The sequence below is a fragment of the Mangifera indica genome, chromosome 10, assembly GCF_011075055.1.
Source record: "Mangifera indica cultivar Alphonso chromosome 10, CATAS_Mindica_2.1, whole genome shotgun sequence".
Classification (NCBI taxonomy): domain Eukaryota; kingdom Viridiplantae; phylum Streptophyta; class Magnoliopsida; order Sapindales; family Anacardiaceae; genus Mangifera; species Mangifera indica.
The window spans coordinates 13,909,221-13,929,020 of NC_058146.1; the positions used below are offsets into that span (position 1 = coordinate 13,909,221).

At 31.4% G+C, this 19,800-nt stretch overlaps 2 protein-coding genes across 2 annotated transcripts; both read right to left on the reverse strand.

The window, feature by feature from the left end:
- Window positions 1-2,940: 2,940 nt before the first annotated feature.
- LOC123226934 (berberine bridge enzyme-like 21) lies at window positions 2,941-5,823 on the reverse strand. The gene has a single exon (XM_044651517.1). It carries the CDS (start codon window positions 5,791-5,793, stop codon window positions 4,186-4,188), a length of 1,608 nt encoding a protein of 535 aa, XP_044507452.1. The 5' UTR covers window positions 5,794-5,823; the 3' UTR covers window positions 2,941-4,185.
- A 9,303-nt stretch (window positions 5,824-15,126) lies between these two features.
- Window positions 15,127-16,890, reverse strand: LOC123228308 (berberine bridge enzyme-like 21). The gene has a single exon (XM_044653662.1). It carries the CDS (start codon window positions 16,851-16,853, stop codon window positions 15,363-15,365), a length of 1,491 nt encoding a protein of 496 aa, XP_044509597.1. The 5' UTR covers window positions 16,854-16,890; the 3' UTR covers window positions 15,127-15,362.
- Window positions 16,891-19,800: the final 2,910 nt, after the last annotated feature.

Genomic DNA, 19,800 nt, shown 5'->3' on the forward strand with positions numbered 1-19,800 from the left:
TGATAAATTTTTAAGTTACCAAAAATAGAATTTGTTTATATTTAAAAAAGGTAAATGATAATAATTTATAATATTTATGTATTTGATATACTGGTAATATTAACAATAAGACTGTATAATTTTATGTATAAATAATGATATGTCATCATATCATATGATTAAATATTGTTTTATTTTTTTTAATTTCTAACTATTCGATCACATGATGATATATTATTATTTGTATATAAAAATTATACACAGCACTAATAATAACAAGAAACTCAAATAGTTTAAACTATTGTGATGACTAGCCGGTAATTTGAATCTCCCATTCAACATGTCATGAATAAAACTATATATAATGTCATTGAACTCCAACTCTCAAAGTTTAATGACAAAAGCAACAAAAATTGGGACCAAGGAATGATGAAGATATCAAAATCGGGTTCTGTGGCCTCAATTCTTCTCCTTTTACTCAATCTTTCTCTTTCATGGGCGGCTCCAGATCCTGTCTATGAAGCCTTTCTCAAATGCTTCACTAAGCAAACGAACTCCACCGATAATAAACAGTTCTCCAGCATTGTCTAAAACCGAGAAAACAAGTCATTTTCATCGGTTTTACGAACCTATATCAGAAATGCCCGCTTCAACACCTCCTCAATGCCGAAACCAACCATTAAAATAATATTACTAATGACATCAATAGATTGTCTTCTATCTGACTTTGTCGGTTATGACCAACTAGTAAAACATGTGGTAAGTAAGAGAGGCAGAATTTTTGTCAGGAAGCTAATAAAAAAAAGGGAAAAGGACATCTTCCAACCAAGTTTTAGTTGAAATTCAAAATTATATCTATGATAAATAAAAAATTCAAATATCTATTCATAAGTTAACTGTCATTCAAATTTTCGTTTAGAAGTAAAGGTAAAATTATAAACCCTAGAACTAAAAAAAGTTATATCATCTTCTCCCTTAGTTTAGAAAATTCACATCTACTTTCATGATTAAATTTTAAAAAATTCACTTTTTTTCTTTTTTAAGGTTTCATCTCTGATAGCTTAGGAAACCGCCCAACGATCTGGAGGAAGCAAAAGTTTTTCCTGACAAAGGACAACCCTTAGTCATCCACATCTAGACGATAAAACATCATCCAGATTGGGAAGACTCAACGATGAAGGAGGACGAACTGTTGTTTGGATGACACGACGAAGGATAGTGCTTTGTCATCTTTTGTTGTCGCATTTGGACGACTATCCTTTGTAACCATATCTAAAAGATGAGTGAAAAGTGCCAATTGTCGATTGGAATGATGGTGACCAACGTCTTTCGTTGTCGCATTTGGATGATTGCCCTTCATAGTCAAATTTAGAAAATTGGTGGAAAACACTAGCCGTCGATTGAAATGATGGTGACTGGAGAAGGAAACAAACTTTTTAAACTTTAAAAATATATTGAAGTGTTAGTTTTTAAAACCTGGGAGAGGGGGGGGGGGGGGGGGGGGGGGGAAGGAGGAATAATATAAATTTTAAAGTTTTATAAGTAAAATGAAGATTTTATCCCTATTTTTAATTAAAAATTTAAATCACAATTAGTTTATAGAAAAGTGTTTAAGTTTTTTATCTATTGTAGATATGATTTTAAAATTAGACTAAAATTGGAATGAGAAATAGTAGCTTTCCCTTAAAAAGTTTTTGTGTAGGAGATTTAATATATATTTATAATTTTATTTTTTTAATTCATAGGGGAGCCCATTGTTCCCGTTGAGCTTGGCCCCAACGTAACTCGCTCCCCGCATGTGGCGTCCTGATTTTGAAAAGTTCAAGCAGGTGGGTGGTTGAAATTAAGATTGGATTTCATCTTATTCAAATTTGGGATCGGTTTTAGCTTATATCAAGTAAAAATATTAAATTTGAGCTCAAGTTCGGATTCATTTGATTTAATTAATAATATCATTAAAAAATTGTTAACAAAATAAATATTATCATTCGAAAGATAAACAACATTATTAACAGTATAAATAACATTATCAAATAAAAAATGAATTAGTCTGGAATTAAACTATCAAACTGAAGCTTCAGTTTGAAATTGAGTTGTTCGAGTGAAACCATAGATTCGATGTGAGTTAATTTGGCAGGATTCACCCCTAATTGAGTTGGCTTTTTGAGTCACGAAAGCACTTTTAAGTGTTATTATGTCGTCAAAATAGCACAGTTTATGTGTGAAAATGAGATTCAATTCATCTTTGACATGTCTAAAATGTCTTGAATTTCATCTTACAGATGCCAAAAGTAGTCCTTGATATAAACATGCAAAACTTTTACTTGAAAGAGTAAAATATGAAAAACGTTTTCATATGGAACTCATTCTGCACTTGGCTAGTATAAATTGAGGATCTGAAATAGTCATTTTTATAGATTGTAATGTTCTGGAAAAGCTTATGTTTGTTGAGTTTATGGGTTATATATTGTCAAGTTTGAACTTGCAGAATGTTTAACTCATCAAATTTGTAAATATAAAAAGTTTTAATTCAAATTAACTAAAATGTTATAATGACTAATACGTATCAAATTCAATCCAAAAACATACCTTGACTTTTTCTACTCTTTGCATATCGAGCACGATCTCTATGCATACATTATGAACTGTAGCATAAGCCCAAAGTCTAGCCCAAGCAATGTTGACTGAGGCCCAGTGAATACGCATACTTCAACGTGTTTTGAAATCTAGAATTTGACGAAAGAAGATATGCTGGAACATGCAATCAGATATTGATATATTATTGTTTACATCTAACAAATTTTCCCAGCATGGATTTCTCCAGCTTTTACAGAGAAATTTGAGTTTAGGAGAAGGATACCATTCTGAGACTAAAATTGTGTTTTTAGCTGAATAAGTGATAGCCATTGGAAAAATCTTGTTCTTGGTAGAACTATTTGAGGATAATCTGAGGGATGGGTGTTTGAATACTCTGGAACAGATGTTCCATTCTTTATTGAATTTTTCCTACTTTGATAGAGTGGGTGACAACCTTAAGAACGATCTTGTTCTTTGTAAAATTACTTGAAGATTTGACTGAAGGACGAGTATTCCAAACATGGAACAGCCATTCAAAACTTACACTTCAGTTTCTTTTTGTTCAATCCACACTCTAGAACGACTTCCATGAACGGGTTATTCTTCAATTGCTCAATTATATGGAGTAAGCGTTCTTCCCTTGAAATGGGCATTCCAACTTTCAAATTTCAATTTTCCTCAATGTTGTACAAATTATCCAATGGATTTCGAACTATCTCATCATTAAATGAGTGTTTTTCTCCTGGAACGGGCACTTCATTCACAATATATTAAATTTTCTCAATCAAAAAATAATAATAATAATAATAAATAAATTACGACCAATGGAACAAATTTGTTCCTAATTGAAAGAGCAATTTCGGCAACTTCCCTTTTGGTGAAACAGACGTTCCACCAACTTTCTGCACGAATTCTCCATTTTCACATTTGGAAATCGTAATTTCCCAACTTAAAAAAAAAGGGAACTCACAAGAATCTTAACGAAGAAGCCTCAAAGGAAAAACACTAGTAATAGAAGTCCCACTGGCTTCCTGGAAATAGCGGTGGGCCTCAACCTTGTGGTTGTGCTTGCCTCGTATGTCCTGCAATGCAATCACCAACCAAAACGAATATACTTGTTGCAGCTAATTCCGTGTGTAAAGTTTGAATTAACAAAAGCAAGTCTCAATCTAATTCCGACATCTTCTCCCTGAACTTTCCTTCCAATTTCTGTCCACCCACTCAATTTTTAAGAAAATTAATTATTAATAATTAATCATTATCAATAATTATTAATAAGAAAATTAATTTTCAGTCTCTACAGTGTCTCAGATTTAAACAATCTGTCTTAAAGTGACATTTTTTGTCTGGACCTACCAAGAACCGAAATGTGTTTGGTTTGAGCATTGGACTAATCAGACTCAATTGAGAGGCCTAATTGATATAGATAGTTATCTGTCATTCATTAGTTAAGGGAAAAAAATTTTTTATTACCATCGACCCAATAGTAAAATCACATGCTACAAATACTATTTAAAAAGAAAAATAAATATGTAACTTCCATAAATGTCATACAAAACTAAACCACTAATTTTTAGACCTCTTTAACAAGAAAATTAAATCTAAATAGCTAAATGACTTTTCAATTCCTTACATGGCAGATTTGGGAGGGATGCTCTGCTCATTTCTGAAGAAGTTTTCAGGATCAAACATTGTCTTCACTTTCACCAATCTTTCATAATTCCCGTTGAAATACTTCATCCCGTAGACTTCACCTTCACTGTAACTATCTTTACCATGATGGTTAACTCCAATATCAAGATCTCTGTAGTTCAAGTAAGCACTTCTCGGATCTTTTGATACAAATGGAGTCATGAAACTGTAAAGACTTGTGGCCTGAGATGTGTAGTTCTTCTCAAGCTCAACACTAGCCTCATTCCAATTCACCGAGTACTGTATTTTGTATAAGTTCCCAGCTCTATGTGGCATGGCCGTCTCTGAAGAAGGAATTTCGTCCATTCTCCCACCATAAGGATTGAAAACCAGCCCAATTTTTCCTAATTCCATCATTGTTTTCCATAGCAAATTCAGGGAAAATTTCGGAATCGGTTTCTGAACATAGTCTGATTTTCTCTTCAAGAAATTCGCCTGGTTGAGATTTCTATCAAGCAACACATCAGGTTTACTCCCATTATCGAAATCAGCCCACCAAACAACCGAATCAATCCAGCTCATCTCCATACAATTTTCTTTCTTCAGCCCCAATTCAGGAAAATCCTTAGCCAAAAGAGACACAAGGCCATCGGCCCCACCTAAATACATGGCCAAAATCGATGCTCTGACTGTCAGTGTCTTGTTCCTCGTCACGGGCTGCAAAAGCATTCGCAAGAACAAATTTTTATCAGTCGTCGGCGCCACCAGCTGCCATTTATAAACCACATCCGTCGCATTCTCTGCCAGAAGCCTCTCAACTCTGAAAACGGTTACTGTCTCTGGAACCGGAACCAATTTGATCTTGTACGATAACACAACACCAAAACTCGCTCCGCCGCCACCCCGAAGAGCCCAAAATAGATCCTCTCCCATCGCTTCACGATCAAGAATTCTCCCCTTGACGTCAACAATTTTAGCATCAACAACATTATCAGTTGATAAACCATACTTTCGCAGCATGTTTCCGTAACCTCCGCCGCTCAAATGCCCACCAACGCCCACAGTGGAGCAAAGGCCGGCTGGAAAGCCATGAACTTTACTTTTCTCCCAAATCCTGAAATAAACTTCACCCAAAGTTGCGCCTGCTCCGATCCACGCAGACTCGTCATCCATGTCAATATTAATTGACCGTAAATTAAACATGTCGAGAATAAAGAACGGATTTTCAGAAATATAAGAAATCCCCTCATAGTCATGGCCGCCGCTGCGGATTTTAAGCTGATATCCAACTTGTTTAGAGCAAATCACCGCGGCTTGGACATGAGATTCTTCTAATGGAGTAACGATGATCAAAGGCTTCAACGTTTCGGAGTCATTGAACCGGGCGTTTCGTATATACGCCTGTAAAACTGAAGTGTAGGAGGGATTTGTTTGGGTGTAAACTATCTTCGAGAGTTCGTCTGTGGAATTTGTTTGCTTTTCTAAGCATTGGAGAAAAGTTTGGTCGACTGAATCCGAAGAACACCGTGTGAGGGAAAAATTGAGAAATTGTAACAAGAGAAGAACAAGGAAAGCAGGAGAAAGAAACGTTGTCGTTTTCTCCATGTTCTTTGATTTCTTGTGCTGTGCAAAAAGGCCGAAGAGACATTGCATTATATATACCATTAAAGGTGGGTCATATTAAACTAAATGCTGGAAAGAGACACCGTAGGCTTAGAAAATGCAAGTTGAAAATTAGTTACTTAGGGTGTATTTTGATCTTAATATTTTTATTACTAAAAATAAATATTATAAAAAAGACTTAAAAGATCACATATTTGTAAGATTTTTATTATAAAGTTTTAGAATATTCAACTTAAAATAATTTTCTAATCTAGTGGGGACAAATTTGTGGCTAACTATACTCGTCACATATGTTCCTTATCATACATTATTTTAATTCTATTTGGCCAAATACTATTTCCCACCCAAGGTTTGGTACAAACACAATTTTTCATCTGTTAACTATCGAAAATCTAAATATTTACCATTTTGTTAAATTTTATTGTTATTATCAAGGGTAAAATGTTATTTGACAAAAATATTTAAAAAAAATAAAAACTTTTCATATTTTCACTTTCCAAATTTAAAAATCTAATAAATATCTCTCACCTAAAGTTTGAAAAACTTACATTCTTCTTTAGGGGTTTTCCAACCACCATTGTTGATAGCCGATGGTAGCGACGATCATGTTCTCTCTCCTTTACGTTCCATTCTAGGCCATCATTGACTCAAAAAAGTGATTGACAAAGATTAATTTTCGTCTTCAAATAAAGATACGATTCGTCTTCATCAAAGATAAAAATGAATCACGTCTTTAATTGAGACAAAGATGAATTCTGGAAACGAATGATTCATCTTTATTGGTCAGTATAATTGACCAATAATGATAAAAAATAGAACATGATTGAGAGAGAAGTAAGGAGGAAGGGAAAACGCTATTGTCTCTAATATCGGTAGTGTATTTAAAAAGAAAAGAAATATAAGTTTTTCAAATTTTAAATGGGAAGTATTTATTAGTTTTTAAATCTAGGTAATAAAAATATGATAAATTTTAGTTTTTTAAAATTTTTAGTTAAATAATAATTTTATTTTTAATAATAATAATAAAATAATAAATTTTTAAATTTTTAATAATTAATAAATAAAAAATTAAGTTTATACCAAACCTTAAGTGGAAAACAGTCGTTTGGCCATTCTATTTTGATTGTACCGTCACAGTTACCGGGGTCTTAGATTGATAATTATTTCACTTAAAACTTTGGGTTTAGGACGAAAAGTTGGTTTAGGTCTTGTCATTATTAAGAAAGACTAATTAATTGTATTTAGGTTGAAAATCGATGAGGGTTTCTTGACTAGTTCTTGTCGGTTTCTTGGCGGCGATTTGTATTGAGTTATTTTGTCTTACGTCTGAACATTAGCTTGTCAGGTTCTTGTATGATTAATGTGTCTAATCATGATTCAGGAAAAGCATAACAACATTTATAGAGCACAACCCGGAAGCAGAAGAATAGTATAAATTAACAGGTATGGTGGTGATGTGTATAATTTTTATATATAAATAATAATATATTATTATATAATTAAATAATTAAAAAGTAAAAATTAAAATATTATTATTTATATAAAAATTATATTTTATATATTTTTAGTATATAATTTAAATATATATTATTATATAATTAAATAATTTTAAATTAAAGATAAAATAATATTTAATTATATAATAAAAAATCAAATATATATTTAAATTTTATATAAAATATATATATACATAATTTTTTTCTTCAAAATGACAAAATTACATTTAACAAATCATAATTTGACCAGGGTGCATAAAATAATGTGCGATCTGACCAAATCTGAAAAGCACATCTCTTGCATAATTTGTGGTAATTAGTAGCGAAACTTCCCACATGTTCATAATAGAATAATCTAAAATTCCCGTAATTAGTTTATTTGATTGAATTTAGGACGGGGTTAGGTATGCTTTATTTGACTGCTTAATTTCACAAGTCAATTCATTGTAATTAAAGGTGAAGAAATATAAATCAACCATTTCTTGCAAGATTTAAATTATTTTGGGAAAATTTTCAAATGAAGCCTCCAAAATGGAAAATTATTTTGAAGGACGCAGGAATCCGTGTAAAAGCGAATGGCCATTTGTGTGTTTATACATAATTCAGGAAGTCAAAGTTTTTATATTTACAAAGTAGCAAGGTTGGTGTTATACAAGTCAACGCGTTGACTTTTCACCTGGTCAAAAATGGAACCAGTGGGTGGGCTCGTCGAGTTGGAATAAATTTCCACAACATAGCCATAGATTTTGAAGTCCATTCATGCATATACCTAAACAATAAAAATATGGGTATATAATAAGATATTATTATATAATTAAAGAATTTTAAATTATAGATAAATCAATATCTAATTATATAATATATTATTATTTTTATATAAAATTATATATAAAAATATATATACTTAATTTTAAATGTTTAATTAAATATCAAAATAATATATAAAAAATTTAAATTAAAAATAAATGATACTTAATTAATTATATGACTACTTATTATTTGGATTCTAGTTAAAATTGGAACGGTATGTTAATAGTATTGTTCATATGTAGCAGAAGATGACACGTCTCTGTGTGCCGCTAAAGAAGGCGGATAATTGAACTTTTTTGTTAAATCATAAATGAGACGTACGTTGATTTTGAGTTGTCAACTAAGAATACTCATGAATTGAATTTGTTAAAGGTGAAATTAAGCTACACGTGGTTGGTCCCAGAAAGACACAGTCGAATAACTGGCCGAGGAAGAGTCTATAATCAGATTAAGAAAACAACGTGGATGAGGGAAGATGAGGTCATCACTGCCATTGGAAGAAATGTGCATGGTAAATAACTATGTTTGGTTATTAGGTATAATATTATTTATAAATGATTATTGTGTTTAGTTAGTAGTAATAAATTAATATTAAATATATATTTTATCTAAATATCCTTAAAAAAATTATTAGGTATAAATTAATATTGTGTTTGATTAGATTAGCATCTGTTATGTTTGAAATTTTTTTTCTTGTGCATGTACTCGAATATTTCTCATATTAATAATACATATAAATTTTTTTATTGAATGAAATATCACAAATCGAAAAATATTTTACAATAAATAAATAAATACAATTTAATAAGAATTTTTCTTGCATTTTGCAAATAAATTTTCAAACAATATACAATAAGACAGTAATGTTATAATTGTATATCATAATTGGAGCCTCAATTATATAATGAAATTTTAAGATAAACTTGAAATATAAATGAATTATGAAATTTTACTGACCAACAAAATCACTAATCACAAATCTGAAATTGAAGTAACAATTTATATAATGAAATCTTATGTTGGACTTGAACGTTGAAAGAATTAGACATTTTTCATGTACATGTCTTTCTTACCAATAAAACTAATAATCACAAAACTGAAATTTTGCTAAACCAAGAACATATAAATTGGTTTACATGTTACTACATAACAAACATTACTAACCAATAAAAGCACAACAAAAGGAAGTATTAGCAATTAACAAATAAACAATTAGCAATATAAGGAAATTTCATGCACTAAACCATATCCCATTAAGCTACAAATATAGATATCTTGCATACATACCATCCCAAAATACAGATATCATGTAATTTCTTGGATGAGGATTGGAAACATTACAAAATATAAATATCATGTAATTCCTTAAAGGAGCTGAAAACATTACTACTATTACTAATACATTATATTAGGCAAACCAGTCCTCCTAATATAGATATAAAGTTGAATTACATATCCTAAACCAATTTTGCCTTAATAAAAAAACATAACAAAAGATCATGGGTATTACCTAACCTTAGACAACATAGTTTCAATTATTTACATATAAAAAGCTATCATGATATTTGCTTCTTTAGAGATGATTGTTTTATAGGTCAAAAGAGGGACAATATACATGACATTCAACTAGTTGCTTAATGACATACTCCTTCCTGAAATCTATAGGTAGTTCAAAGAAATAATCAATTTTGTACTCCTCCTTAATAATATGCTCTCCAACATCAAGCAACTCCTGCCTACTAAAGCCATCTAGTTCAAACAAAACATTAAACAGACTCATTCTTCTATCTTTTCCTTCAGCCTCTTTTTTAAAATAAGAGACAATTTCATATATTTTTTGTTGGACAACTTTATAAGATTTCCCAAACTTATCAATTTCTTCAACTGATCTTGAGAAGCCTTCATCATTTCTTTTCCTCTTCTTAGTACTTGCAGTCTTCTGATTTATTCCCTTATTCACTATTTGATTTTTTGATCCAACTGCATCTTTTATCTCGTAATCATTCTTGCTAGTTGCAGTCTTATGATTTTTTCCTTCAAAACTAAGCATAACAACCAAAACATACAAGGGCAAAACAAAGCAACCAAAGCTACCTTCGCTATCTCTTAAATCAACCACATCATCAACTCCACCATGCCAAAAGAGAGCATACATCCTACAAGCGAGTTTTGGAATTTCAAACAGTAGCAGAAAGTTTGCTGAAGATAGTGCAGAAGGCCGGACATTCTACAACTGAAAGAGGCAAAGACAACAAAGCAACAAGGTTGGAAAAACATCCAATAGGAAGAAAAATCTAAAAGCACCAGTTTTGGAACATTTATGCAGCCAGTTGTGACAGTTACACAAGAGGCTGAACAAAACTTTTTCTAGCACCAAAATATAGGAGGTAGAGGAGCAATTCCAAATCCCAAGCTCTAAAGTGCAACAGTTTCTAGGCAAGGCCATTCTATTGAGACAAATTTGCTAAAATCTAGCAACAAATCTTTACATATGTCTATTCTTATTATTTTATTATTTCAAGATGGTTGTACATTTTCTTTTTCTTTTTCAGTTCTTTTAAAGAAAAAATATGAAAGAGTCCAAGCAAATTGCAACAAAAAAGCTTTGTCAAATGTGATGTTTGTAGCCACTTTATTAAGTGAAATATATTATTATATGATAATTTCCTGTTAAATTATGTATCTCTTTTATTCAAATAATTATCCTTTTTTATCTTGTCCAAAAGATGTACAATCTGTTAATGACTTTAGCCAGTTTGATCAATAATTTTATCACAATCCTATTCACAAGATCATTAGATCAATTTTCCAAACCTTTTTATAAAATATATGATATTAATTAAACATTCCATATCTAATTGAAGAAGAGTGTTATTTAAATGTTTTATAATCATGATTTTTTGAATATGTTCAGAATATGTAAAATTTTGGAAAAAAACAAATACCTATTTGAATCTTTTTTAAGGTCTTTATACATGTATATTGAAATACAACATTTATATATTATTAAGAAATACACTGGTTTAGTCTCTTTCTTATAAAATTTCACCTCCGTGGGATCCTTAATCTCAAATTAATACATTATATTTTCATTTTTTCAATTAAAATCGAGGAAGAAATAAAACCAAAAATATCAATGACAAATCAACTACAAATTTCAATAACTAAAAATTTAAGGGAAAGCAAAGTCAGTTCATGGAAAAAGAAGAAACCACTCAAATCAATTTCTTAATACAAAAATTTCAAGTTCAAAAGAACCAAAAGATCAATCAAGCATCTAGTCAAACCTTTTACCACTTTGTAAAACCCACTTGCTCTACATTATGATTTGAAACAAAATGAGTGAAATGTTTAGATTTGAAAGCAGAGAGAAGAGAGATTAAAAAGAAATTTCTAATACACTAAAGAAGATGATACGAGAGAGGAATTACTAGAGTTGTTGCTACAACTTGAAGGGAGATAATTTGTTGTGTTGAAACCCTAGTTATGGTGAAATCGTAGATCACTTGCTATCAAACACGATGAAATTGACTTGTATTAGGGTTTATGTGGCTTTATAAAAAGGTAGTTTAGTGTAAAATGAAGGATAATTTTGTCCCAAAAAAAAAGTTCTTAGGTCAAAACTAGTACTTAGCATGTGTTATTTTAATTGGAGATAAGGGCATTTTTGTCCTAAAATTATTATAAGTGAGGGTAAAATGATAAAAAAAGTAAAATTACTTTGGTAATCTTAAAATACTTAAGATTGATATGGTAATTAAATTACCTTCTATATTATCTTTTATATTATATGTCACATCAATTTAATAATAAAATATTATTGAAATATTTTATTATTTTCGTAACCAAAGAAAGTACTCGAGGATAATAAAACATAAATTACCAAAGTAATGTTTGATTCCGTTAACTAAACAGCCTCTTCGGGAATATCCCAGGGCACTCCTCATTGTTCGGTTGGCCTCCAAACGAAGACTATGCACCATGAACCTTGTCCAGGCCCATGACCTTATTGCATTACCTAAGTATATGTTATGTAGATCTTTTTCTAAATCCCATGAACTCATTTTCCTAAGCTGTGATTTCTCTTAATTCTTATCTATGGAAGGAAGTCTCAACTAAGACACATATGGTCCGTTGACTTTCCTATAGTTTTCTTTGCTCCATTAGACTATCATTCACCTCTGCCACAAAGATACTTCAGACATATCCTTGCATGGTTAGTCCTTTCAACCATAATCTATTTCCTATGGTATGAGTGGAATAACTAAATATTCCATCAACAACATAGCTTTTGCAAAGTCATTATTACTAATGTCTGTAGCCTTGTTCAATCTAAGATTCATGACATAGCCTCTAGGTTTGCCACAACTTGGTGCCATTTGGCATATGTACCTTGATTTTCATTTTTTGTATTGGATTCTTGTATTGTAGTTTTTTTGGACATTCATTTTTCGATTTCAACTTAATTTGTGATTGGGGTTGAAGTTGAAAAGAGAAAACTTATGTTTGTTTGTTAGAATATTGTTTAAGCGAATCTCATCCCCCTACATTTTCTTATATTGTTATTGCATTTGTATAGAGGGTGGTTTTGAGCTTTTGTTTTAAGCATTTGTGTTGGCATCTCCTAGGGTATGCCCCTTGTACTTTGTACATTTTTTTTCTTAATATAAATTTTACAATTTCCAAGAAAACCCCCATAATTAACTATACAAGTTAATTTAATTTCTAATTTGATAAAAAATAGTTTTAAAAGATTAGGGACCTTTATGATGGGGAGAAAAAAAAAATTATGTAATACTCACAAATTGATTCTCAAAAAAATAATATGAATTGAAGAGGTTTTAGTGTAAATGAAATAACAATAAAACTATATATATTTATAATGAATACATAATGAGTATCAATTTAGGTATTAGTGATAATGTGTCACTATATGATTGGAGAATTTTTAAATTAAAGATAAAATAATAATTAATTATATGATAATATATTATCATTAATACTTAAATTAGTATTAATTATAAATATGTGTAACTTAAATCTTCAAGGGATTTTAGAGTAAATTTCTGTAATGTTTTTATTGGGTTTTTCAATGTTAAAAAAATTCACACTTACTAAAATTGAATTTTCCAAATAGGGCTCCCAATGAACATAATTCAAAGAAGCATTACAATTCTAATATGCAACTCTTACCTACACCACACCATAGTCCACCAAATAATTGGTCATTGAAGTTGTTTGAGCCCAACAATCTTAAAAAAGGGTTTAAGAAAACCAAACCTACAAATGAATGGGCTCTTGGGCTATTGACTTTACTTCACAAAAGTGGGCATCAACAAAACCCAACCGCACTAGCCACACCCCCTTCGTTTAACCTAATGTTTTTCATACCGGATTGAAGTTCTCTTAGTGAGTGAGACAGTTTGCTCTAATTGAACAGTTTAACTGTTAATTAAACCAGCTAACTATTTAAATAAATATTAAAATTAATATTTAAAATAATATTATATAGTTAATTATTAAATATATAATTTAAATTGTTATAACATAAAAATAAAATTAGTTTAATAATATATATGATCTAATTTGTCATATAAGGTTTTAGGTTTAAGTTTCAGTAATAAAATTTAGTAAATGAAAATTTTCAACTAATGTCGATAATCAAATCAAACCCAAATTTTTACTTGAGTAAATCTCCAATCAAGACAGTGTGATCGAATTGAACCATTGTCCGATCTGATCTATCTCTCAAAATAATTTTTTTATTTCTTTTTAATAAGTGACGGTCAGTTTTTAAAACCATGGTTTGACCATCACTATGTAGGCTTTGAAGTCCGTTCCAGCTATGCATCATTAAACAACTCGTTCTTCGCATACTTTAATCATGGATTGAGACGTAAATAGAGGGGGTAAAAGGCAGTCAATTCCAACCATGGATTGAGATGTAATTATGTTAAAATTTTTGAAATAATCTAGTTAATTGAGAGTTTTGGATACTATTTGGAAAAAAAAAACCCCAAAATTAATGGATTAAGAGCCATTATATTTAAAAGGTCATTGGGTTATAAACCTATTCATTAGAGGTCTAATTAAACAAACCATATGGGTTCCTAGTGTAGCTTTGTAACCAAAAAAAAAAAAACAAAATGAATATAGCTTTAGTAAGTCTCAATCTACCTCCAAGTTATACAGCCTCTGAAGTAAATGCCAAAAAAAAGGGTAATCTCTAAAAGGATTACAATCCTAATTTAGGGTTAAAAGGTTTTCCTATTGATTTAGGTTCAAGGTGCCTATATAAATGCCCTTAAATTTGGGATTTTCATATAATTCAATCTCCTAATAAATACATTATATACAATAGTGAATTAGTATGTTAATGATCATTAGACACTTTCTAACCTGTATTGTATCCAAGAAAGATATACTTGCAAACCCTTGCAGAATATTTATCTATCGATTTACATTTGATAAAAGTGTAGCATCCACAGACCCATTTTTATTTTTGTATATCAATGTTTCGATGATGGACCTTCGTAATGTTGAGTAGTTCATTCCCTTAAATGGATGAGACACAATTTGGTATCCTAGACGGTTAGAACTAGTTAGCTGGTAGTGAGGTAGCCCCTCAACTTTTGCTTGATGATTCTTTGTTGAAAATGGGCTCAGTCAACAAGTGAGAGGATCATGCAAGTGACCAAGAAGAGAAGATGATCTGATAGTACTGATAAAAGAAAGTGATATAAAATTACCGATACATAATTTTAAGACACATTTTAATTTATCTTTTTTTCAGAATTCTTTAATAAAGTCCCTGATCTCTAGCAAATTTATCCAATTTTATCCCTTCTCTTCTTCCATTCTAGTCCGGGCAAAACTCACTCAACTGTGGTGGTATGCAGGAATTTAGTTGACGAGGGCAAATTAAATAACTGAATGAAATTACTAAATCAAAACCATAATATTAATTATATTGTTTTATGTTTCACAACATTTTAAATGCATTGCCTAATAAATCTATACAACAAATCCATTATAAGGGTGCCAAGCTGCCATATTTATCAATATTCTTTATCCAGGAGTAGAGCTTTCTCCTTCATCTTAAATGAAGAATAATGCAAGATATTATCGGGATATTAAATAAATAATTTATGTGATTTATTTGTGAATGTTGATAAGGTGAAGGTTATGGACGTTTTACATTTCTCCATGGAACTGTAAGGGAGACTGACAATTGTTAACTATTTCTTATTTGGTAGATTTAGGAGGGATGCTTTGCTCATTTCTGAAGAAGTTTTCAGGATCAAACATTGTCTTAACCTTCACCAATCTCTCATAATTCCCATTGAAATACTTCAACCCATAGACTTCACCTTCCTTGGAACTATCTTTACCATGGTGGTTAATCCCAATATCAAGATCTCTATAGTTCAAATATGCACTTCTTGGATTTTTAGACACAAACGGAGTCATGAAACTATAAAGACTTCTTGCCTGAAATGTGTAGTTCTTTTCAAGTTCAACACTGGGTTCTTTCCAAGTCACCGAGTACTGAATTTTGAACAAGTTCCCAGCTCGGTGTGGCATGGCCGTTTCTGAAGCAGGAATTTCATCCATTCTCCCACCATAAGCATTGAAAACCAACCCAGTTTTTCCCAATTCTATCATTTTTTTCCATAGCAAGTTCAGGGAAAATTTCGTAATAGGTTTCTGAACATAATCTGATTTTCTCTTCAAGAAATCAGCCTTGTTGAGATTTCTGTCAAGCAACGCATCCGGTTTAGTCCCATTGTCGAAATTAGCCCACCACAGAACCGAATCAATCCAACTCATCTCCATACAATTTTCTTTCTTCAGCCCCAGTTCAGGAAAATCCTTAGCCAAAAGGGACACAAGGTCATCCGCCTTTCCTAAATACAATGCCAAAACCGATGCTCTGATTGTCTTTGTCTTGTTTCTCGTCACGGGCTGCAAAAGCATTCTCGTGAACAAATTCTTATCCGTCGTCGGCGCCACCAGCTGCCATCGATAAACCATATCCGTTGCCTTCTCTTCCAAATACCTTTCAACTCTAAAAACAGTAACCGTCGCTGGAACCGGAACCAACTTGATCTTATACGATAACACAACGCCAAAACTCGCTCCACCGCCGCCTCTAAGCGCCCAAAATAGATCCTCTCCCATCGCTTTACGATCAAGAATTCTCCCCTTGACGTCAACAATCTTAGCATCAACAACATTGTCAGTTGACAAACCATACTTTCGCAGCATGTTTCCGTAACCTCCGCCGCTCAAATGCCCACCAACGCCAATAGTGGGGCAGACGCCGGCGGGAAAGCCGTGCACCTTACTTTTCTCCCAAATCCTGAAATAAACTTCACCCAAAGTAGCGCCAGCTCCGATCCATGCAGACTCGTCCTTCATGTCAACATCTACTGAACGTAAATTAAACATGTCGAGAATAAAGAACGGACTTTCAGAAATATACGAAATCCCCTCATAGTCATGGCCGCCACTGCGGATTTTAAGATGATAACCAACTTGTTTGGAGCAAATCACCGCGGCTTGGACATGAGATTCTTGTAAAGGAGTAATGATGATCAAAGGCTTCAACGTTTGGGAGTCATTGAAACGGCGTTTCGGATATACGCCTGTAAAACTGAAGTGTAGGAGGGATTTGCTTGAGCGTAGACTATCTTTGATAGGTCGTCTGTGGAATTTGTTTGCTTTTTTAGGCATTGGAGAAAAGTTTGGTAGACTGAATCTGAAGCACCCCATGTGAGGGACAGATTCAGAAATTGAGACAAGAGAAGAACAAAAATAGGAGAAAGCAACGTCGTTGTTTTCTTCATTGTTTTTAGGTTTTTTGTGCTATGAAGAAAGCTAGAGAGACATTGTATATATACACCATTAATGGCTGTTATCATGAGTCATACTCAACCAAATGCTAGAAAGGAAACAGACTAGCAAATTTAACTACAAATTTAGAGATTTAGGCAAGAAAATTAAACAAAATCTAAAATTACCATATTGACTATTATTAGATTAATCAACCAGCCAAAAAATATTTCCCACCCAAAATTTGATAAATTTCCCACCATTTAAATTTAGAAAGTATTTTGTCTCTCCTCTCCAACTTCCTTTTCCGCCCTTTTTTCTCCTTTGTTACCTAGGAAGTAAATACAGGAAGGGGAAAAAAAGGTACGAGAATTATATAAGTATAATATGACAAATGGTAAAAAAATTTCATAAAAAAGGTTAAAAAATTCGAACACTAGAAAAATATAAAATGTATATATATAGGTTTAATATGACACACTGTTAATAATATGTTTTTAAAATTATAGATATATCAATCATACTTTTAATATTTTCACGGATCTCCTAGTTAAAATTAATATAACAATTCATATGTAAAATATTTAATTGACCATTAAAATTAATACATTATATTCAATCATTGTACCACTAGATGAATATACAACAAGATTTATGGAAAATTAGTGTCTTAAATTAGTCTATATATCAGATATTGAAAGAATTACAAAAATGACGAAGTTACAAACAAGCTAAGGAAAAAATAATAAAAATTCATCTTTTTGGAGAATAACAAAGATGAAGAGTTGAATGCAACAAAAAAAAAAAAAAAAACACTGAGTTGTTGTAAAAAAATTATATGAAAAATTTTTTGTTGCTGTTGTGAATATGAATTTGATGCGATGAATGGAGAGGTTAGAGATTTTAATAAAAAAGGGGTTTTTGTTATCAGTAATATGGTGATTAATTGAAAATTAAAGGGATACTTTCATATTAATATCATCAATAAATGCCATTACAAATTGACTCAAGAAAGAGTGAAAGACTTTGTTCATCAAATCCATGAATATTACTGGTGCATTAGTTAATTCAAAGGGCATCTCCAATAACTCATGATGTTCACAACCAATTTTGAAAGTAGTTTATGAAACATTTGACTCTTTAATCTTTAGTTGATGGCACTTTAAGCGCAAGTCTATCTTAGAGAGAAAACTTTAGCACTTTGTAATTGTTGAACAAATATGAAATTCAAGGCAGTGGATACTTGTTAGGAAGTGTCACTTTGTTCAATTGCCTATAATCAATGCATAATTTGAAAGTTTCATTTTTCTTCTTAACAAACAACATTGAAACTCCATATGGAAAAACCCTAGGCTTGTTAAATCTCTTTTCCACTTGTATTGCAATTGTACCTTTAATTCTTTTAGCATAAGATAAACCATTCTATAAGGGGCCAATGATATGAGAGCTATACCAAGAATCAAATATATTGTGAATTTAATCTTTCTATCAAGTGGCAGCCCTGGTAGATTATCAGGAATACATATGAGAAATCTTTAATCAATAGAATATCTCATATCCTTGATTCACTAACTCTAATGTCCACAATAGGTATTAGATAAGTTTGATATCCCTTTCAAAGAAATCGTCTAGCAACATTAGTGGAGATAGCACAAGAATGAATGATATGATGCTTCCTGCATAAAATAAACTCTTGGTTTCCCTGACTTTCTTAAGGTTGCTTCTTTGCGAAAACAATCTATTATAACACAGTGACAAGCTAGCCAATCCATACCTAAAATCACATCAAAATTTTGGATGTTAAAAGGAACTAGATTTACCTCTAACTCATGGGTACCCATTTTTACTCACAAATTGATTCTCAAAAAAATAATATGAATTGAAGAGGTTTTAGTGTAAATGAAATAACAATAAAACTATATATATTTATAATGAATATATAATGAGTACCAATTTAGGTATTAGTGATAATGTGTCATTATATGATTGAAAAATTTTTAAATTAAAGATAAAATAATAATTAATTATATGATAATATATTATCATTCATACTTAAATTAGTATTAATTATAAATATGTGTAACTTAAATCTTCATGGGATTTTAGAGTAAATTTCTGAAATGTTTTTCTTGGGTTTTTCAATGTTAAAAAAATGGGAAATTATTAAAAATAGGCAAAAGTAAGGGGCTTAAGAAAATTACCCAAAAAATTCATATTTAAGCAAAAATGCCCAACATTTGTGAAATGTCTAAACTACCCCTATATATAAACAAGCCAAAATTTCATAATTCCCATTGTAAAACGCCCATAATCACTGTGCAAATCCAAAAAAAATAGACTTTTCTCCCACTATGAACCGCATTCCGTTGTCGTCCCACTGTGAAGCCATTTCTGACGATTTTCTTGCTCTCCGGCGATCGAAAATGGTCAAGAAGGTTAGTATATCTTCCGTGATCTTGTTTGAATCAAGTTATTGTTCATATTATTGAGATTTGAGTGAGAATTTGCAGTTTGAAATATTAGGGTTTGCGGTTTGAACATTGCTTAATATGTTTTGATTTTTGGTTGTTTTTGTTAAATTGGTTGAGGGGTTTTGCGTTAAAGCATATCTAGATTCGATTTATGTTGAAATTGGAGGCCGAAATGAGCGATTTTTGGCCGAAAATTGCATCGGAATTCATCGGCAGTGCGACAGTGGAACAATGTTTTCCACTGTAACGATGAACAACCCACTGTGACAGTGGTTAAGGGGGTTAAGTGGCTTTTTAAAAATATTAGGGATCCATTTGTTATTGTTAGTCCACTGTAGGCGTTTCTAAAATTTGCCATATCATAGTGGATTGGGGGG

What these genes read in the sequence shown, in the direction of transcription:
- LOC123226934 (XM_044651517.1), bottom strand. Translation starts at nt 5,793, where the DNA reads ATGGAGAAAACGACAACGTTTCTTTCTCCTGCTTTCCTTGTTCTTCTC.
- LOC123228308 (XM_044653662.1), bottom strand. Translation starts at nt 16,853, where the DNA reads ATGCCTAAAAAAGCAAACAAATTCCACAGACGACCTATCAAAGATAGT.